Source organism: Heptranchias perlo, chromosome 21, assembly GCF_035084215.1.
Source record: "Heptranchias perlo isolate sHepPer1 chromosome 21, sHepPer1.hap1, whole genome shotgun sequence".
NCBI lineage: Eukaryota > Metazoa > Chordata > Chondrichthyes > Hexanchiformes > Hexanchidae > Heptranchias > Heptranchias perlo.
The window spans coordinates 32,983,529-33,006,616 of NC_090345.1; the positions used below are offsets into that span (position 1 = coordinate 32,983,529).

At 44.2% G+C, this 23,088-nt stretch overlaps 1 protein-coding gene across 1 annotated transcript in view; it reads left to right on the plus strand.

Moving 5' to 3' along the window:
• The window catches only part of LOC137340111 (kinase non-catalytic C-lobe domain-containing protein 1), a 181,570-nt gene that overhangs the window by 26,914 nt on the left and 131,568 nt on the right, over nucleotides 1-23,088 (plus strand). The window contains exons 2-3 of the mRNA XM_068002426.1: nucleotides 3,158-3,356; nucleotides 10,525-10,583. Coding sequence (XP_067858527.1) covers nucleotides 3,158-3,356; nucleotides 10,525-10,583 — 258 coding nt within the window. The remainder of the gene's footprint in view (nucleotides 1-3,157; nucleotides 3,357-10,524; nucleotides 10,584-23,088) is intronic.

Here is a 23,088-nt window from a genome sequence, read left to right on the forward strand (position 1 = left end):
TTTCGTCAGACTTATTAATTTTGTACTTTGGTCTGTAATTACCGTTTAAGTTAAATACTTTGGCCAGAAGTTTCCTCAGAGCTGCTCACGCTCCACTGCTTTAACTTCATCAAAAGTGCGGCAGAAATCTCGCTTACGCGTGTACTTGCGGTGAAGATACAATGGTGCAGCAGGAGAAGCTCTGAGGAAATTCTAGGCCTTTGTTATCCATGGTCTTCTGCATTTTTAAGGTATGGATCACGTTCCCTCTCGTTCTTCCATGTGACAAAAACAAGCCCCATTCCTTTCATGCTCTTCTTGGAGCTTTAAGCTGCTGAATCTTCTTTGCCAATCTTCATTGAGCAATCTACTGCATAATAACCCTTTTGAAGGTAGGGAGCACAAAAATGCATATAATTAATGTTCTAAATATTCTTGGTTATTCTAAGGCATTTTATCTGGTTTGGCACAATATATTAGCAGTTCAGCTCAGCAGTATGACATTTTTCTTCATGGCAGACTAAGTGAGTTTAGAGATAAATAACAATTTGTCCAAAACGGGGAAAGCAAATATTGGCATACCTTGAGAATATGTCTGAGGACGGCTTTTATTTTTGATTTACAGCGCTGCCTAATTGTTTTGCGTGCAAAGGATGTTGTGATTCAAGAAATAACTGAGAAATTTCATGAAATAAGTCATGATCAGTGGAGGAATGCTAATAAACTGAGTTTGAATCGTAACAAGGACAGAGAGTGGTGAGAATATGGAACTTGCTGCCATGTGGAGTGATTGAAGCAGACAGCATTGATGCATTTAAGGGGAGGCTTGATGAACACGAGGGAGAAGAGAATGGAGGCATATGGCGGCAGGGTAGGAAGAGGTAATTAGAGTGGGAAGAATCTCGTGTGGATTATAAAGTCCAGCATAGATCAGTTGGGCCGAATGGCTGGTTTCTGTGCTGTAGATTCTATGTAAATGTTGCAGATTTTTACATAATTTTAAAAGTACTAAAGAAAGAATAGAAATCAAACAAAAATGCAATACAATATGGTTTATGTACTTTTAATTAGTTTCCATTGATTTTTTTAAAGATGTATTTTGTGTAAACTATTAATACTGACTGTCTTGTTTGAGGGGAAGGGAACTTAAACGGGTTGAGCATAACATTACATGAGTAACATCAGCACAGAGATGGGAAAGAATTGGTTACACAATACTGTGTGCGCTGGAATAAAATAGTTACAGGCTGCAAAATTCCTGAGGCCGGAAATAGCAGCGAACTAGATTTCCACCTGGAATGGCTGGGAAGTTGGAATGGGATCTGGTTCCGTCAAGATTCCGTCCCATTTGTAGTGCCCCTTTAAATTCCGGTGTGAACTGGGATGAGTCCCTTTCAAGCCTTTAGAAAGGCTTCAAGCCTTCACTAGACTAAGGTAATCAAGGTGGGCCGTTCTGTCTTCTGACAGGCAGATTGGGGCAGGCGGTATTGAACCACTCTTGCAGGATTAATGCGGTCGTGAAAGCAATCCCATATTTGAGAATTAGAACAGGATCTCCAACTTTGGGCTAAGGTGGACCCATGAATTCTGCTTCGTTGCTCTTTTATCGGCAGAGCGGCCCCCAGCAATTTTGGGGCCACAGTCTCCACTGCTGCTGGCTTCCCAAAGATGGAAGTCAATGGCTTACTGAAGTATTAGATTTAGTGCTCTGACTCATCATTAAAGTACAGGCTGAGTGTTATATGAGACAAGAATGGAGCTCCTACCCTCTAATTACATGAACAAATGGCTCGACTCCTGCTATGTTGAGAACGTGAGTCCAACCATTTTGAGGGGGAGATTTTAAAATATATATATATTTCCAAAGGGGAGTCTGGTGATAAGGGCTGCCTTTTGTCCCTAATCACCGCACTGTTTTTAAAAGGTAAAATTGGAAGTGCGCAGCAATTCTTGGTCAACAGCTCAACCCCTTGCCAGTCAACGTAATACACCCACACCTGTGGTAAGCTGTTACCACCCGTACCAGCAGTCATTGGAAAATTGTGGAGGCATTACTGATACTCCCCTGTGGATCAATTATATAAAATAAAGAATAAACAAGAACAAAAGATTAGGCCGATTAAGTCAATTACAATTCTTTTAACTGGTTAATTTTCTTAAATGGTACAGATGGTAAAACCTGCTCTTTAAATCTCTTAAATTGTATGTTGAGGTCTTGTTTATTACATTCATGGAAATGTTAATGACTGGTGAAATTGGTTAGTTATTTCCTTTAGTTAAAAGATATTGTAGTTAATTATATCACTGCATTCTGATATTCCTGGGAGTGATTGACTGAACATTAGAAAATCCCATTCAGTGATTGCATAATCCACCAAAGGAATAGAACAGCTGAGTGAGTTACTAGTGGTCTTACAGCTTAAGTCACTGTGGACCTGACCTATAGTTACTGAACATTTTTTAACCCAGCGGCATAGAACTCGCCTTTCCTTTGTGCAGCTGTCCTAAGCAGAACCCACATTGTTACAGTATTTATTAAATGAGTATGTGCACAGGTCTAATTACCAATAAAATGTGCCAGTTCTGTTTGGCTGCATTTGGTACATTCAGGCAAATGTATTATCGGTTTTATTAGTTTCATATAATTCTCTATTTTCATGGTTTATTATTTATTTATGCATGTATTACTCCAAACAATAGTATCACATGATTCCTCGGTTAATTATTCTACTCAATAAGGATATGCAGCTCTCGGCAAAGCATAGCTGAAAGTGTTTGGTCTTAAATTAACCACCAGCAATGTCTGATTTTTCAATATAATTTCAATAGTGAACCAATACATGATTATTTGAAAGCTCTGTACTCCATGATGCAATCATACTACCATGCAGTGTTTACTAGTAATAAAAACCTCATATAGTCAAAGAACTGTTGGCTTTAGAATGATTGTTGCCTGAAATTAACTTATTTAAAACAGCATATATCAATCGTGGCAACTCTTCATTACAATTACATTTTCTTTAAACTGATCTACATTTAATCTGCCTGTTCAATTTCTGCTCTTTTTAAAAATTATCTCAGAGAAGCTATGGAAAGTCAGCAATGTTGATAGGCTGTGTCTGAACACATAATATAACTTGTTTCACATACTTATTTCATTTATGTATTTATTTGGCAGGAGAATGTGTCCCTTGCTGACATCCTGTCATTACGAGATAGCTGCCTCAGTGAGCAGGATATCTGGGCAGCCTGCCTGGAATGTTGCCTTTCAATGAAGAGCATCTCCCACACGCCACTCTTTCATACACTGTGTATCACCCCGGATACTCTGGCTTTCAATGCTAATGGGAATGTTTGCTTCATGGAGCAGCTGAGTGGTAAGTACTATGTGCTCTTCAAAAACTTTTCTTTCAAATATAGCAAGTGAACGTAACATGATGCAGTATATAGCTTCTATTACCAATGTTTCCTTTCTTTGAACTCAGTATTTATTATTTTCCTTTTTAATAAAAAAAACATATAGACATATTTGGGAGGAAAAATTTAAACTTCAGTAATCAACCATTTACAATTCTAGATCTCCAAAAAGCTCTCTTTAACTTGAAAGACTAGGAGATAATAAAACTTTGGAAATCTTGACAAAAGAAAGGCCAGGTTGAAGAATTTGAAATAAGTGATTTTCATTTGCACATAGGAGCTGATATACTAATCCATCGCTTAAATGATCGGCATTGAGAGAACTTAGCAGCATTAATACAATTAAAATCAATAAGCCAAAAATGGTAACTAGTAACAAAAATGTGATTTTCATGGCTTCATTGCGCTATGTAAACCATTAGCAGCAGATATTTTACTATTGGAGACAGATTCATTTTGCATACTTGTTGACTACGAGAACCTGTATCTGTGAACTATGTTCTTCTTTAGTTTTGAATTAAAAACATATTTGGCTCATCTTATATCACATTCTTTACAGCTGGGTGGTCCATGAAGCTCAGCACTTATTTTTTGTACTCATTGGTTTATTCTGTTTGAATTTTGTGGGCCTGTTCTTATGGCCTGTTTCCTAAATCAGAATGTTAGAATTTGTTATTATCCACAGCTTGAGATATATGCCAATTAATGGGAGCATTGATTTAAATTTTAGGTGTGGCCTGTGTGGCTCCATGGTATGAACCTTAGTCACTCCCAAAGACAAAGACCTTAGACACCTCTACCATATAGCGCATTTATAAGTTTACTGTATATTCTGAATAATGAAAAATTATGTACAAGACTTACAGGTTAAGAAAAAGACCAAACTAATTGGCTTGTTGGTAGTACGTTCAATATTTCTGCAACACTGAAGCACTCAATAGATCGGCTCCAAAATACATAAAAATACTTGTCACTCAGCTGAACTGTATATGGATTATATTATGTATCAATAGACATTCATAGTCATATCTGCAACTTGCTGGTTTTATTTATAATTCTTCAGACTTCCACTTCGCTTGGTAGGTGGATTAAGCATCCTCCATTAAAATTAATGATGCCCTTAATCTTGCATTTTTTTTATATAAAGCACTGTGAGTGCACTAATGCCATATGGATCAGAGAGGGCAGAACACTGGTTATTGGACAGGATGAATCTTCCATCTTAGTTGGGCTGGTTGCAGAGGGGGTTAAGAGGATAAAATAAAAAAGTAGGGGTATTGTTTGATTACATTTTACTGTACTCAATAACCTCCCTAGACATTACATTGGAATAAGTCTACTCCAGAAAACCTATCAGAATTTAGCTTTAGTTCTTTTTCAATTTATTCAACATTTACATGTTTTAAAATAACCATCAAAAGCTGTTTGGTCTCCTGTCATCTAAAGTAAAACGCTGCAGAAGGATGAATGGCTGACATGCCTATTCAAGTCCTCAAAGCCATAAAATGTACTGTTGGAGAACTGCTGTTCAGTCAAAATACATTCTTCAGTTATCATCCTTCACTGGTGCTAGTGTCCTGTTAATGGAACGGGACTTTCTTGTTCTTTGTGATTCTTTGTGTCCATCCAGTTTGAGCCTTCTCATTGCCTCCTGCATGTGCTTTGGCTGTAAGGGCTAGGTTTCTCACAGATATCCAGAGCTGCTTCTATCACTTCACCCACAAAGCCTTTAAAATTACTAGACATGACAATCACTACTTATGTCCCAAATCATTTTTATTATCGGGCATTTATGGTGAGATCTGGTGTTGTAATCTAGTGTTAACATTTCAATGGACTGTTGTTGGTATCAGGCAAACTACCCAAATTTAACAGTTAGATTGCTCCATTATTGGATGAACTCCCATTACAATGTTTGCATTATAATGTGGTTGGACTCCAATTATAATGTATGCATGGTACTAGATAATGCATTGCATGTGTAGGAACAGATATTTTTTCTTTATTTCTGATGATTAATAACTTTTATGTGCTGTAATATGCAAATAATAAGCTATCAGTGTTCTTTTATGCTTTACAAGGTTACAAGCAATACTCTTTTTGTTGCCACAAGTAAAAATGTACTATAAGTTGCTTACAGCTTAGTGAAGGTTACTGATAGAAGCAGATAAATTAACCGATGCCTACTGTGTTCAGGGTAAACCAATTTCTGGCTTGGATCCTTAAAAAGGTGTGGGCCCCTTATTAGTATATGCAAGGGGCCTAAAGTCCGTTTTAGGTGACCACCAGGAACGCCTCTACAAAACTCGAACCAATATGGTGTTGGGCCTATTTCCAATGGTGTTTGGCCCTCTAAATTGGACATCTTTGCTCCAGTTTCCTCCTGGAAAATGACGCAATAGAATCCAATTTCATCCCTGCTATCGTGATTATGTAATCCGCCCACTAGGTTCCCTCAAATTGCTTAAAATGCTTTCTGAAAATATGTCCTTCTGCCATTTTTTCTTAGTAACTGAAATTTCTATTGCCCAAAATAGAAAACTCAAACAAATTACATATTTCACAAGAACATTCCTTTGAGTATGGTTTTAAAAAAACTTCTTTGAGTCTGCATGCAGTTGCAGGCTCTGGCCACTGAATGGTGTCTGGGAGAAGACTTCTAAAATGAATCTCCTCATTTTCCCTAATGGTAAATTCATTTTTAAAATTTTATTTTATGATTTAAACTTTTACATATTATTATTTCTTATTTGTTATTATTTATTTCTTTTAGGTTTTCTTCTTACACCTTGCTATTTGACTCTGCTGTTGTTGTACTATCATGGTCCATCTTCAGCTCTTCTGTTGGGCCGAGGCTGCTTTCTGTTCCATGTGCGGCCTGTGTCAGCTGATGTTACAGCTGCCTACCCGCAGTCAGCTGCACTGCTCCGGCCTCAGTTTGCCTCTCCTCTCGCATCCCATTCCCCTTCTCACTCTTCTATACACTTGTTGTCTCCCTGCTCCCATCGGCCAGGGGCCAATTGCACGCCACCATCCCTGCTTCCTCACTGATTGGACGCTCTGCTTTTCCCATGTTTTGCCTCTCTGCCACCACTTGAACCACCCTTACTGATTGGTTGTTCAGCTGGTAGCTCCGAATTGCGTCTGTGCCTTCCACCCGACCCACCCCCATTACTAATCTGATGTCTTGCAGGTGGCCCTAATCTTCCTGTCTGCCTGACACACCCCCTCCTCCCCAAACAGCCACTCCATTCTGGGCATTCCTCCCAAACACAGCTTTAAGTTTAAAAATACACTAATTTATTGTCCGTGAGCACAACAAACAACGGTGAAAGACTGTGGGATGAACGTTGACGGAAAACAGGCATTGGCGGATTGGCCGCCCGATTTTTGTTTCTGTTGAAGTCCATGGAAACGAAGATGGAGCAGGGTATAAACCAGGTGGCTGTTCAGCTACTGCTGGCTTTCCACTTTCACCTTGTACTACCTCAACCATGGAATATCGCGATTGAGGATCTTTAGAAACATTACCTTAAGGAATGAAAGCATGGAGCCTAATCTCTTCTCAAAATAAATTAATATATAAACGATTTCAGAAATATGGTAAAAATATGTAACCAAAAGCACTGCACTGTAACCATTACAAAAAACACTTCTAAAGCCTATTTAAGAGCTCTTGTGCCAATGGATCGTCTCTTCCATTCCAAATGGATGCGTAAAGCAGAGAAGAATAAACCCTGCACAAATACTGCAGAATTTAGCGAGATATATATTTAAATATTTTTGCATTAAATCTGGAGCTTTAATAAGGTTTCTGCAGGAAAAAGTAAAAGAACATGAAATTGCAGGCCAGGAATAAATTGATGCAGGGCCTACTCTTCCAATTCAGCAGTCGCTTTGCATCAGTTATGCACCTGCTATCCCAGCACACTTTGAAATCGTCCCTTATATATTCATATAAAGGGTGGCTTGTCTTTTAGCAATTGAAATAAAGAAGTTTGAAATAGAAAAGTTATGTCTTTGTTTAATTGTTGCACTTGCATCCATTTCCAATGTGTTTATTCAGAATAATATACTGCATTGTGAAGAGTTGTTCTAAATTATACCTTAAGTCTTTTGGATTTCCTAATGCCGAGCACAAATGTGACTTAGAATCTATAAATTGATTATAGGAAAGATAACCTTTGACAAAGTTGATTATGAAAGTCCTGAATTATGATAAAGATAGAGGGGTCAATTTTCGGATGGCCGAGCGGGTGCGTTCGAGGTGGGGGGGCTCCTAAAATTGGGGATTTCCGGAGCGGGTCCAGAGCCCGGCTCCAACTCGCCCACTTCTGGGTTCCCCAATGACGTGAATCGGTGAGCGTGCAGCCCCCGCATGCGGGACTCCCACCGGCAATCAAAGCCGGCGGGATCCCACTTAAGATCATTATCTGGGTACTTGAGGTCGTTGACACACCTCATTAGTTGGAGATTTTAGGAGGATTCGGATTTTGGACTACCCAGAGCGCGTTTCCCATGCTGGGGGAAACACTCCCTGTTTAAACAGACTTGTTGCAGCCAGCAGCCAGTGGCAGCTGCAACGGTCCATTTAACAGGTGCGGGGTAAACCCTCATTCATTGCAGCAGGGCACTCTGTCACCTCAGACAAAGTTTTGCCTGCCACACCGTTGTCTCCACACTCCAGATTATTAAATCATACCCTAAACTCTGCTGTCCAAACACTTTTACCTACTTTGTGGACTCCCCTCACACTCACACCGTCAGGATGGTGGGGTGGGGGGGGGTCCATTGCTACATTCATCACTCCATAGGAGGACGAGCAACATCACCAGCCTCGCCAGGCGTGCCGTCCACCTCCGCCACGTTGAGCTACACAACACAGTGCTGCGCAACAGGCACCTGCACAAAGTAGTCGTGCAACTACACTTACATCCACTGTAGAGTGACCCAATGGGTGGCATCAAGGGTGTTCATGGAGAACCTCATGAAAGGGCCTTATTGCACAAGCCAGTCAAGAATGGCCAAGACGTGGCAGTAGTGGTGACAATATAATATGTAATGTGAGTTGATCAGAAATCAAATATAAGTAAAAACCATGACAAACCCTCAAACACCCTTGTGCATCCCCTTCATGCTCACGACACGTTTGCCTTACGCTTCCATACGTGATGCATGCCCTGTGGCTGCAGCACACGTAGTGGCAGGTGGGGTGAGGCTGACCGTGAAGGAGATGCATGAGAGGGTGAGTATGAGACAGAGCCATGAGATTGTATGAGGATTGGGTTGAGTGGTAGTGGTGGGATGAGTACTGGCGAGGTGAGTAAGTGCAGGTAAGATGAGGATGAGCTTTGAGTGGGTGTGAGGAGTGATGTGATAGAGTAGTGTTGGCAGTGCAGAAGGAGATGTGGGGTGTGGGTGGTGATGTGGCAGACGGAGTGTAGGGGAATGAGTAAGTGTACTCACTTCGGCTGACCTACTTAGGTCATTGAAGCGCCTCCTGCAATGTATGCAGATGCGTGATATGTTGGTGGTGCTGGTGACCTCCTCTGCCACCTCAAGCCAGGCCTTCGTGGTGGCAGAGGCAGGCCGCTTACTCCCGTCTGCTGGGGAGAAGATCTCTGTCCTCCCCCTCCTCCTCACCCCATCCAGTAGGACCTGGAGTGAAGCATCATTAAACCTGGGAGCAGCCTTCCTCCTGGGCTGCTCCATGCTGTAATTTTGGCTCCTTTCTGCAGCATCAGTCAGTGGAGGACTGCCGCTTTAAATAGGGCTCCTCCAGCTGACAGCCAAAGATGCGGGAGCGCATTCTGCCCACTGCGCAGCTTTCCAGCACGAAACCCGGAAGCCAAGATAAGTGGCTTCAATTTACTTATGATTGCGTGGGGAACCCACCAATTTTACTGGGCGGGTTACCCACGCGCCCAGTCGACCCCCCCGCTGGCAACCCGCCTCCCTCCTAATATCGGGCCCAAAGGATCCAAATTTCTGGTCCAACTTCTGTTATTGAATTGTATTGGTTATTTCAGGGGTGTCCAAACTGTAGCCCATCTACCACGTACAGCCTTTGTACCTTTTCAATTCAGCCTTCAAAGAACAGGCAACTAAGTCTTATTTGTATTTATTTTTCTTATTTGCTGGTTTGTCCAGTTTGAACTCTGTGGGCCTGTTTCCCCATTAGTGGTTAAATCCTAAATCAGAACACTATGGTCTGTTAGTATTAGCAACCTGGGATATATGTAAATTAATGGGAATATGGATTAAAACTTTATATGTCTCCCAAGGCTTCATTGTACGCATGCATTTGGCCCACGAAAGACAAAAGCTTGGATGCTGCTGGGTTACTTGTATCCTATATGAATTAGTGTATCAGTGCTCTCTTTCTTTAATCTTTAAAAAAGGATCTTTGGGATATCTTAGATCATAATAGATCATAATGTTAGAGTTTCTAACTCTCAGGAAGATCCAAGTTCAGTCCCTACTCTGTGCTGAGTTAGCTGGAGCAGCAATAGGGACACCACAACTGGCCTCCATGCCCTAGGGCTAGGAAAAGTAAAATATCAGTCAGGAATCCTGCTCCTGATTGCTATCCTGCTCCTGATTGCTATCCTGCTCCTGATTGCTATCCTGCTCCTGATTGCTATCCTGCTCCTGATTGCTATCCTGCTATCCAGTGATTCATGCTGCAAGTGTAGATGTTGACTAAGGCACGGTCGGACTTGATGTGATGCCTCCCAGGATAAAATAGTCTGCCAACACTCACTGTCTCACACACAAAAATGACATCATTGAGCCATAGAATGTTCCACCCAGAAACAGACCATTAAGTGTGCGTGAGTGTTTTCTTCTACAAGCCACCTAGCCTAATCAACTCTTATGCTTGCTTCCTGTGTGAAATGCCAGAGGCCTTTCTGCATCCCTACAACTTGTACCTCAACAAGAGGATAGCACCATCAGGAAATGGAGGGAAAAAAAGAAAGAAATCTGTGAGAAAAAAGTGAGGGAAAACATAATTTAATGCCTTTCAATGCACAAGTGTAAAGTAGTCAAAGTTATTCAATGCTGCAGTGAAACCACATTGCTGTATTTTCTAGTTTGTGATTGATTTTCCTTATTACTTATTTATAGATGATCCAGAAGGTGCCTTTGTTCCCCCGGAATTTGACATCACTGGCAATACCTTTGAGGTGGGTGAAAATAGTTTGTGAACATAATGCAGGCAGGAAATATTTTCCCTTCTGTTGCACTGAGTGTTTATCCTATGAATAGCACAGAAAATTCAATGAAATAAGCCCTATGCATAAGAAACCTTTAATTGAAATGTCTGCTATGTTTAGATCAATTTCAAAGTGCTTTTTAAGAATAGCTATTAATTAAGGCCAATTATTTGAAACTGCAATAGCCCAAAAAGCTTTTCATTGTCTAAAGTGCTATTACAGCTTATCTCCTTGCCAAAAATATATTTATTTTTATCCAGTACAGATCTGCTGTAGCTTTGTGACATTGCAGTATGAATGGTTAATGTTTGTGTTACTTTGTCCATTATTTTAATGGAAGAGTAAAAGGCCTAGAATTATAATTCCTGCGCCTGAATGGTAAGGCCCAAGGCGTACCCAATATCAGGCCTCGAGCTTCATTATAATCGAACCGGGGAGCCGCATACACCTAATAGGCATCCCCAGGCAGCTCGCCGGAAAAACGGAATGACAGATCAGGCTGCTGCGACATCAGCAGCAGCCTTCAGGTAAGTAGTTAAAGGTTACCAGGTAGGGGGTCTATCGGTTTGGGATGGTATCGGTGTCGATCGAGAGGGTGGGGGGCGGGGGATGACCGGCAGCTGCCTACGTGCTTTGAGTGTGGGGTCGCGAAGAACGGTCACTTTAAGGGAGGCCGCATGTAGACTTGGTTTTCCTTAGTGCTACCAGTGCACTGGATGCTGCTTTTTTTTGGCCTTTACCAATGTGGCGGGCAGCGCAGTTCCGGCTCGTAGCAAGCACGTGCTTTCTGCCCACCATATTGAAGGCTTAGGAGGCCGTTTAGCATCGGAAAAATGGGCGAGTTTCTCGGCCAAACTGTTTAAAATCAATGGGTTGAAGCCTCGACTGAGAGTAATTTCATGAAAACTTGTTATGCATTTGGGGTAAGTTTTTTTTAAATCAGAGTCATATGAAGAGATGTTTGACACCATAAAAAGTAATTCTTTTGGATAAGAGTTTGCTTGGTGGCTCGTATGCATGTGGAATATTTGTTCAGGTTCCAATGAATTGCTTTGTTATTGTTGAAAAGTGCAAGTCCTAGAGAAAAATCGTTTGGTAGCCATAGAAGCTTAGATTAGCACAGTTATGGCCCAGGAAATGGGCTAGTGCAGAATTCCAGATTGTCGCTTACCTGCACCCTGCTAGAGAAACCTATTCATTACATTTTATTGGAGGTAATTTTCCTGTTTGGTTTACAGTCACTCACACCTTTTGGCATCTATAAGTTTATTGTCCTTCCTATCATAACAGTAGAAGTATAAAGGTGAAATGGAAACAATTTAATATGGATGTCCAGAGAGGTGAAACTATTCCTTGCATCTGCGGCAGTGCAAATCACAGAAAGTAATCTCTCTTTGTATTCATAATTTAATTTTCATTGGCCTTTTACTTTTGCTAAAAGTAATAAATTTGTTGAAAAAGTTCATCTCTGAAATTGGTCCACTGATTTAAAAACAAAGCTATCCAGCTATTTGTAGAATAACATTGTGTTATTAATGAGGAGGTCCAATACATGAAGCAGAGAATGTTATGTTAAAACAGTGCACTGTCAACTGTTGTGGGCTAACAATGTGGCTGCATTTGTTTGTTTTGATTTTAGTGTTTTTCCACTTGGTGTAAATTGATATATATATATATTATAGGTGCACAGAGAATGGAATATATTGTTTAACTTGAATTTTTTTTGTTTGGAAAGCAAACCAAGATACTAAGTGCTTATTGTTAGTCATACTCACCTGTAGAATTATCGCCCTTATTACCCTGACTTCTGTTTCTCCACATAACTAACAAGCAAATATTACAAATGTCAAGGGCACGATTTTAATAAGGCGGCGGAATGGCAGCGGGGGGAATCAATGGGCGTGCGGCAAACGCAAAGAATAAAAACATATAGTTCCCCACGTGATCGCCACTTCATTGGTGGCCATTAACCTTGTTTTCGGGTTTGCCGTCCGAAAGCTGCGCAGCGGGTGGACTGCACATCCGCATGACAGGCTGTCAGCTGTAGCATCTATATTTAAAGGGCCATTGCTCCAATGGATTTTGCTGGAGTAAAGAGCAAGAACACACAATGGAGCAGCACAGGGGCAAGGCTGCTCCAAGATTCAGTGATGCCTCATTTCAGGTGCTGCTGGCTGGGGTGAGGAGGAGGAGAGAACTATTTTACCCGGCCGACAGGAGGAAGTGCCCTGCCTCTGCCGCCAAGAAGGCCTAGCTCAAGGTGGCTGAGGAGGTCATCAGCAGGAGCAACGTATCCCACACTTGGGTCAGTGCAGGAAGTGTTTCAATGATCTAACTAGGTCAGCAAAAGTGAGTACACTTACTGATTCTCCTGCATTCCGAGTCGCACATCACCCCCCACCACCCCCAACTCATTCTGCACTGCAAAGACTACTCCATTATATCACCCCTCACACCCACTTAAGACTCATCCTCAACTTACCTGCACTTCCTCAGCACTTCCTCACTTCTCCATTTGTGACCCCATCAGTACCATTCACCCCAATCCTGATCCAATGTGATGTCTCTGTCTCATACTCACCCTCTGATGCACCTCTTTCATGGTCCGCCTCACCCATGCATTCATCAGCTGACCACTTCACCCTCACTCACTCACACATCTGTACTTTTCTCTGCTTCTAGAAGAGAGCGCAAAATGCACATGAGAGGGCGAGGACTGGAGGAGGGCCGTAACAAATAGTGGTCTTGACAGAGGCGGAGGAGGAGGCCCTGGAGATCAGCTACACCCTCGAGTGCCTGTCCGTCATGAACGCCGAGACTGACACCCCACAAACATCTGGTGACACAACTTTAACATTCATCACACACATGAACTGAAGTTAACAACATGACACATTAGTGATGATGCTTAATATTGCCTTCTGTTCTCTTACAGGCCCTTCAATGACCACAGTGATGGGAGAGGGTGATTCCTCAGAGGAGCTCCCGGCCTCTGAGGGCGCACCGTCACATCTTAAAGAGCCATCCACTAGTGCAGATACTCACTTCTCGGTGGGTCTTAGTAGTCAGTTAGTTGGGTTGGCATCTGGTGAGTCACCACACACAAGTGTGCACGAGCAGACACTGGTGGCAGGGGCAGCTATGGAGAATCCGCGTCAGAGGGCGCACACCTCTCTAGGCTCTGCTCAGCTGGACGCAGATGCTGAATCCTGTGGGCCATCCTTTAAAAGGCGAATGATCGAGGGACAGCAGCACATTTGCGAGGTACTGGAACAGGTGCCATGCACACTCCACAATAGCGCAGAGGTTGGAGGAGCCCAACTCCTGCATTAGTGGAATGGTGGCACAGATACGTGAAGGAATCTCTGAGATAGTGTCGCAGGGACATGAGGAACTTTTTTTTTATTCGTTCATGGGTTGTGGGCGTCGCTGGCGAGGCCGGCATTTATTGCCCATCCCTAATTGCCCTTGAGAAGGTGGTGATGAGCCGCCTTCTTGAACCGCTGCAGTCCGTGTGGTGACGGTTCTCCCACAGTGCTGTTAGGAAGGGAGTTCCAGGATTTTGGCCCAGCGACGATGAAGGAACAGCGATATATTTCCAAGTCTGAGATAGTGCCACACATAACTGCGGAAATATCTGAGATAGTGTTGCAGGTAAGTGCGGGAATGTCTGCAATGGAAAGAAGGCTAGCCTCCATTGAGCTTCAAGCACGGCTCACAAATGAGTCCATTCAGGCCCTGACAACAGCTGTTCGGACTCATGGTGAACAACATTCTGCCACCTTAAACAGACAGACACAAACTTTACAACTGGGCTTCCAAGGCATCATACATGTCCTCCAAACTATTCTCCAGCAAGGTGGTAGAATTGATGTAGGCCTGGTCCAGGAGAGGATGATGGCGAAAAGGGACATGGAAGTGGGTACGCCACTCAAAGCGCTCCCACATCTTATCCGTTGCCCCCCCTCTCAACCAGTACCCGCAATGCTGCCTCCTCTCCTGGTGGCCGAGGCTGCCCCTGCACAGGTACAGGTGGAGCTGTCTTTGGAGGGGCCCTCACGGGCTCCAAAACCCAGAGGGCGTAGGCCGAAAGCATCTAAACAGTCCGGCCATGGACTTGAGCAACCTGCCACTATCTTTGCTGCAGCCACAGGGCATGCACCAAGTAGAAGCGGTAGGAAGAGAAAGCTAGGGATTTGTGATGAAGAAGGTTGCGTACAAGGGTGTCTGATAGACTGTCATGTTTTTCATTTATATTTAGTTTTTGTTAAAGTCACATTAAATGTTATCATTCTTCCTACTACTGCCACGTCTTGCCCATTCTTGAATGGCTTTTGTGATAGGCCCCTTTCACGTGCTTCATCATGAACGGCGACACTTGATCCAGTGGGTGACTTTACAGTGGGTGCAGGTGTAGTTGCAGGACTATACTGTGCAGGGAGTTGGTGGGGGTTGCTGGTATTGACGCTGCTCTTTCCAGGTGGTGTGAGGACTGGACTCTTCTCACTTTGTGATCTTATGAGAAACGTTCACATATCAGTGACTCCCTGGCCTCACGAGCAGCCAGTTGAGCCATTGCTCTGCCCGTGGTTTCGTCCTCTCTCTCCTCCTGCTCCTCCTCCTGCTCCTGCTCTAGCTGTTCCTCCTCCTCCTCCTCCTCCACCATAGTGTTCACTATAGATGTAGATGCTGGATGAGGGCATGGGGCCTCATCAACCGGTACCCCTCTCTGTTGCGCCATGTTGTGCAGGACACAACACACCACTATAATGCGACCCACTCTCGCTGGTGCGTACTGAAGCGCTTCCCCAGAACGATCAAGGCACCGAAATCGTATCTTCAGCAATCCTATCGCATGTTTAACTACAGACCTGGTGGCGATGTTGATGAACAGTCCTGGCTCGTGTGGAGGTGCTTGGATTGCTATGTGCGTGCAATAGATTGCAGCCTGTACTCGTGGGAAGCCAGCCACAGAGTGGAATCCCACTGCCCTCTCCGACTGGCTGAGGTCATCCATGGGGAAGTTGATGTATTGCGAAGCCCTGCGAAACAAACTGTCGGTGACCTGCCTTATGCATTTGTGGGCAGACAACTGAGTGACCCTGGCGATGTCACCGGTGGCACCCAGGAAAGATCCGGAGGTGAAGAAGTTGAGGGCAATGGTTACTTTAACTGCGACGGGTAATGAGATGCCGCCAGGCCCAGCTGGGAGCAGCCTCCATGTGGACTGCTCCTCAGAAAGGTCCAGGAAGCTGATTGTCGGTTTGTAAACCCTCTGACGAGGGTAGTGCCTCCTGCGACGTCGCTCCCTCTGTTGTTCCCCTCTGTGCTCTTGTGCAGGTGCCTGTGGTGCAGCACTGTGTTGTGGAGCTACAAGTGGCGGAAGTGCATGCTGTGCCTGGTGAGGATGGTGATTTTTCTCATCCTCGGATGTAGTGGTGAATGCCGCCATCGCGCCCCCGTTGTGATGGTGTCATTTTGAGGGGATCCGAAAAATTGGTAAATATGTGTAAACAGAACAATTCTGAGTGGAAACCAAAAATTTTCAGTTTAAACACAAAGATCTCCCAGCCAAAAGTTTGTCTGAGAGAACTGAGTGCCCTGCTACAATAACTCACCTTTAATTCCCATCTGTCAAGTAACCATTGTTTTCACCATCTGAAATCATGTTAATTGCTGTGTCCTAAATTATTATTATACAGATAATCTTCAAGTTTACACTAGATAATCAATTTCATTATTTTACATTTAAATGTCCAAATGGCTGCCGGCTGAAACCCGACGACTTCCCAAGGCCGTGTTTCACACAACATGGGAAACATGTTGAGGCAGCGTTGAAATCGCTTGCCTTCGTTCTATATTACATTTATTCATTTTTTTAACGACTTTAAATAGGTGAATTGCTGCTTTTAAATGTTGTCCTGCCGGCTTTAATTGCCTGCGAGACTTCCAGGTTCAGGAACGGCGCGCACACCCAGGTGGCTCTGGGGTCGTGTGTGTTCTTCGGCGTCTTGGAGCCGGGATTTCTGCCCACGCCTCAAGAAGCCGATTTTCTATGCCCCTCCCGCCCCCAAAGCACCCAGACTTGTATTTTAAAATCGAGCCCCAAGTGTTTAAATGCAGTGTGTCCTCCCACTGATGTCTTTTGAACACAAAAAATATATATTTTTAAAAGTCTCCTACCTTGTTGGGGAAATTTGATTGTTACTGTTATTCTCACAGCCTCGTGGAAGGGCTGCTATTTTAATCTCAAACTTGCCTAAGAGACATTCATGTGCTATCAGCAACAAGCCTTGTCAGCAAAGGGTTCCTTAAAGTTGGGAGAAGACGGGCACCCCTTGTCGTTCTAAATGTCAGTTGAGAGTTGTCTGGCAGTGGAACTTATTTTGATCTGTGATACCTCTCAATGCACTTTCTTGCTGGAAACGCTCTGATGTTTACCCTGCTTTTGCTTCAAATTTGTTGGCATTACTTTGTGAGTATTCTCTGGATTCTCTTTGGTTTTGCTACTTGATCATTGTTTGTATTCTGCTCTTCCAACAAATTGGAGAATTTAGTTTGGCTCCATGTATACCCCTGTCAATTTTGGATTATTACACTAGATATTCTGTTGGGTTCAGCATCACCAGCCACTTCCGTAAGCAGAACTAGTGCAATTTTTTTCTGCTCCATAAGTAAACAATAGCAAGACTCAAGGATCATAACACGGAACTTTTACCCTGTACCAAAACTAGACAGTTGTATCTACTGTTCTTCTGCCAACTTTCATATTTTGTCCAACTCATTTCATAATTTCTGAGCTACCTTCTCCAATCTCACTGACCCTCCTAGTGTAGTACTATCTGCAAATTTGACCAAGTTACATTGTTGATGTAAATTAAATATGGCATTGGTCCTAAACCCACTCCCTGGGCATCCCCACTTCGACATAACTCCTCTTATAAGTAACCATTGTTTTCTCCATCTGAATGCATGTTAATTGCTGTGTACTAAATTATTATTGTACAGATCTTCAAATTTACACTAGATAATCAATTTCATTATTTTACATGGGTTTGAGATAAAACTGATGGGATTATATTGCAGTGAAATAAGTTACCAGGAAAGGCTATCTAAGTTAGCAGTTTAAATGGATTCAAGAGACAACCAGTTGTGTTTCTGGGGAGAGGGGATTGAGGTGAGAATATGGGTAGGTAGAGTGATAATCAATCAATCTTTCACGTGGACAAGTGTGGATTAATTAAGAAAAGCTAGCACAGATTTGTTAAAGGCAAATCGTGTTTAACTAACTTGATTGAGTTTTTTGATGAGGTAACAGAGAGGGTTGATGAGGGCAACACGGTTGATGTGTATATGGACTGCCAAAAGGTGTTTGATAAAATGCTGCATAATAGGCGTTGAAGCCCATGGAATAAAAGGGGGAGTGGCAGCATGGATTTGAAATTGGCTAAGTGACAGAAAACAGAGAGTAGTGGTGAATGGTTGTTTTTCAGACTGGAGAAAGGTATACAGTGGTGTTGCCCAAGGGTCGGTACTAGGACCACTGCTTTTCTTGATATATATTAATGACTTGGACTTAGGTGTACGGGGCGCAATTTCACAATTTGCAGATGACACAAAACTTGGAAGGGTAGTGAACAGTGAGGAGAATAGTGATAGATTTCAAGATGACATAGACAGGCTGATGGAATGGGCGGACATGTGGCAGATGAAATTTAACCCAGAAATGTGCGAAGTGATACATTTTAGTAGGAAGAATGAGGAGAGGCAATATAAACTAAAGGGTACAATTCTGAAAGGGGTGCAGGAACAGAGAGATCTGGAGGTATATGTGCACAAACCTTTGAAGGTGGCAGGAGAAGGTCGACAAAGTGGTTAAAAAAGCTTTGGGGTTCCTGGGCTTTATAAATAGAGGCATAGAGTACAAAAGCAACAAAATTATGATGAACCTTTATAAAACACTGGTTCGGTCACAACTGGAATATTGTGTTCAGTTCTGGGCACCGCACTTTCAGAAGGATGTGAAGGCCTTGGAGAGGGTGCAGAAGAGATTTACTAGAATGGTTCCAGGGATGAAGGACTTCAATTACGTGGATAGACTGGAGAAGCCGGGGTTGTTCTCCTTAGAGTAGAGAAGGTTGAGAGGAGATTTGATAGAGGTATTCAAAATCATGAAGGGTCTAGACAGAGTAGATAGAAAGAAACTGTTCCCATTGGCAGAAGGGTCAAGAACCAGAGGACATAGATTTAAGGTGATTGGCAAAAGAACCAAAGGCGACATGAGGAAAAACTTCTTTACACTGCGAGTGGTTAGGATCTGGAATGCACTGCCTGAGCGGTTGGTGGAGGCAGACTCAATTGTGGCCTTCAAAAGGGAATTGGATAAGTAGTTGAAGGGAAAAAAAATTGCAGGGCTACGGGGAAAGGGTGGGGGAGTGGGACTAACTGGATTACTATTGCAGAGAGCCAGCACGGACTTGTCGGGCCAAATGGCCTCCTTCCGTGCTGTAACCATTCTATGATTCTAATCAAAAAAAGAAGGGCTATTTGGCCTCATGGTCTTTATCCAGTTCCTCCAAGTTATTATATTTGTATCCATCAAGACAGTCTTAAAACTTTCATTATCTGTTTTTTCTAGTTCCATGTTGTGACAGAATTGATATCTGTCCTGTTTCAAATGGAAAAAAATTGAACATTTCAGGAGTAATTTTACAAATTTGCACTCTCAACATGGTGGTGTGCCCCCAGAGGAGCACATATCAGGAATTTAGACATGTGCCCCCATGAGTCTGAATTCTCAATATGGATATCTGCTCGACACGCTGCTCTAGGAGTGCAAGTTCATTAAATTATCCTTTATATCTTTCGTATAAAATATCAGTTGGGACAAAATTGTCAAATTTAAACTTATTAACTGCAATTATTACTAGTAGTAATTAATTTCTGAGTCATAAGGTGAGAATACACAAACAACCGACAGGAATACAAACTAAATGTTTTCCTGATATTTTTGTTGAAGTGGATTAATTAGTGCCATGAGGAAATATGCTGCGTAATTAATAAAGATATAGAATTCCCTGTGTCTCTGATCTTATCACTCCAGGAAGTAATTTGAAGTGAGACAATTTTGATTAATTGTGAAGGGTACCATTTTATTTGTCATTGTGCCAGCTTGGATATCAAAGAAAAGAAGTGCCCATAACCTAATGCCCAATTTCTTTAGCTTTCCTTTATGTGCTGGCAGCTAACAGGGGCTCCATGAAGATTAATTTCTCACATAAAGCTTTTCGTCACAGACTTGTGTTCAAAAGTTACTGAAGAAAACTGCCAAGTCGTCAGGGGAGCAATTATCCTTTGCTTTGCACCCAGGAAATGATTACACCGGGTCTCTGCCCACTCTGCATTGATGTGGAGATGCCGGTGATGGACTGGGGTTGACAATTGTAAACAATTTTACAACACCAAGTTATAGTCCAGCAATTTTATTTTAAATTCACAAGCTTTCGGAGACTTCCTCCTTCCTCAGGTAAATGTTTCAGGAGCTCCTTGAAGCCTACGCATTTATACATATAGAACAATACATGGTGTTTACAGACTGCCCCTGCAACTGCCCGTTGCCAAGGCAATCACCGTGTTCAGACAGAGAGGTGTCACCTGCAGAACCCCCGAATACACATTCAACAAAAAAACAAACAGGGAAAAAAAACAGAGAAAAAAAACAGAGAGAGGCAGAAACATCCGGAAGGCAGAGAGAGCCAGCAAATGACCCATTATATTAAAAACAGATAACATTTGTTCGCTGGTGGGGTAACGTGTAGCGTGACATGAACCCAAGATCCCGGTTGAGGCCGTCCTCATGGGTGCGGAACTTGGCTATCAATTTCTGCTCGACGATTTTGCGTTGTCGTGTGTCTCGAAGGCCGCCTTGGAGTACGCTTACCCGAAGGTCGGTGGATGAATGTCCATGACTGCTGAAGTGTTCCCCGACTGGGAGGGAACCCTCCTGTTTGGCGATTGTTGCGCGGTGTCCGTTCATCCGTTGTCGCAGCGTCTGCATGGTCTCGCCAATGTACCATGCTCTGGGGCATCCTTTCCTGCAACGTATGAGGTACACAACGTTGGCCGAGTCACAGGAGTATGAACCATGCACCTGGTGGGTGGTGTCCTCTCGTGTGATGGTGGTATCTGTGTCGATGATCTGCATTGCCCAGGGACTTCCAAGAGTTCCCTCGAGGGTCACGGAGCGCTTACACCTGTAACAGGCAGAAGTTTGGAATAATAATATGGAAGTGAGGCATGTGACATCACCATTGCGTCCCCCCTCATTCTCCTGCATCTCCAAATGGCAGAGATTAGCAAACAGGCCTTAAATTCTTGCACTCAGCCATGTTCAGATTGGAGAATCTGAGAAGAAGAATGTAGTAAGCAGATGGAGGCAACTACCAGGTTGGCACATTTTTTCCTAAGGGTGCCGCTTAGGGGATTCAAGGCTGGAGACCTTCTGGCTGCTGTTTTTGGACTTCAGCAAGAAGACTATGCAGCCAGCGGCCATTCCCACTGATACAGCGGTTGACTTTCCTCCCTCCGCTTCCAGGATCAGGGCCCTGCCAAGAGGCAGGTCTGCACCAGGGGAAGTGTTAGGCCTCAAGTAACAGCCTGACCAGCTAATTAGAAGCGGATTCAGGTCAGGTGAGGGCTGCTCAGGCTTGCGGCCGGTGGGGGGAGGGGGGACAGGGGAGGAAAATCAACCATCAGAACTTTTATATTTTGAAACAATTTAATGTAATTTAGGTTGAAAGCATTGTATTGCTATTTTATTCTACTGATTTAACTTGCTTCTATCTGAAAACAAATTGTTATAAACAAGTCAGAGTTTAGCTTGATATAAATGGCCTGCCAATGTCGTGTTCTTCAATGTGTTGAAGAGATTAAGGGCTCGAATTTAGCAGGCCTGCGGGTTCCCAGCGGGTGGTCCTCCGGGAGCGTCGAAAACGCGAACGGCGAAATTAGTGGGTTGCCCACGCGATCGTAGCAGGCAATCCACTAATAGGATCCAATTACCTGCGCCTCCGGGGTCCACGGCGCTGGCCTGCGCGTCGGGCGGGCTGCGCATGCGCAGTACGATCTGTCAGCTGGAGGCTCTCTAGTTAAAGGGGCAGTCCTCCACTGACAGATGCTGCAACCAATGGGACAAATTGCAGCATGGAGCAGCCCAGGGGGAAGGCTGCTCCCAGTTTAATGATGCCTCACCCCAGGTATCATCAGATGGGGTGAGGAGGAGGGGGAGGACACAGATCTTCCCCCCGGCGGGCGGGAGGAAGCGGCCTGCCTCTGCCACCAAGAAGGCCTGGCTCGAGGTGGCAGAGGGGGTCACCTGCGCCACCAACATATCGCCCACCTGCATACAGTGCAGGAGGCGCTGCAATGACCGCAGTAGGTCAGCCACAGTGAGAACACGAAGTCTTTCCCCTACACTCCGTCTGCCACAACACTGCCCCCACCCCAAATCTCCTTCGGCACCGCCAACACTATTCTGTCACATCACCCTTCATGCCCACTCACACCCCATCCTCATCTTACCTCCACCTACTCACCTCGCCAGTACTCATCCTGCCACTAACACGCGACCCAATCCTCATACAATCTCATGGCTCCATCCCATACTCACCCTCTCGTGCATCTCCCTCACGGCCAGCCTCACTCAACCTGCCACCACCTGTGCTGCAGCCACAGGGCATGCATCACATATGTGCAGTAGGCAGGGTAAGGCAAATGTCTCGTCAGCATGAAGGGGGTGCACAAGGGTGTCTGAGGGTTTGTCATGGGTGTTACCCATATTGAATTTCAGAGCCACAAACAGCACACATTATATTGACACCACCACTGCCATGTCTCCGCGAATCCTGTCCATTGTGTCCAATAATGCCCGCTCCTGGGTATCACTATGAGGACCCACCACTGATGCCACCCATCGTGTTACTGCAGAGTAGGTGCAGGTGTATTTGCAGGGCTCGTCCGCGCAGACAACTGAGAGACATCGGCGGTGTTGCTGGCTGCACCCTGGAAGGATGCGGAGGAGAAGGTGTGGAGGACAGTGGTGACTTTGCCAGCGACAGGTAAGCAGTTGGTGCTGGGGCCAGCCAGGAGCAGCTCGGCATGAAAGAGGCTGCAGATCTCCACGACTACATGTCGAGCGAATCTGCACCTCCCTGTGCACTGCTGCTCGGAGAGGTCCGGGGAGCTGCGCCTCGGTCTGTGGACCCTGTGGCGAGGGTAGTGCCCTCTGCAACGCGTCTCTCTCTGCGGTAGCCCTCCCTCCTGCTGTGCAGGTGGGCGTGCAACCGCACCGTGTTGGGGGGATCCACGTCTCTGCGGCGGACGGCGTGGACTGCGAGGCTGCTGGTGCTGGTCATGCTCTTCGTCCTCCGAGGGTGTCCACACACCACCCAACTGGCAGGTGTTGGTCTGAGGGGTT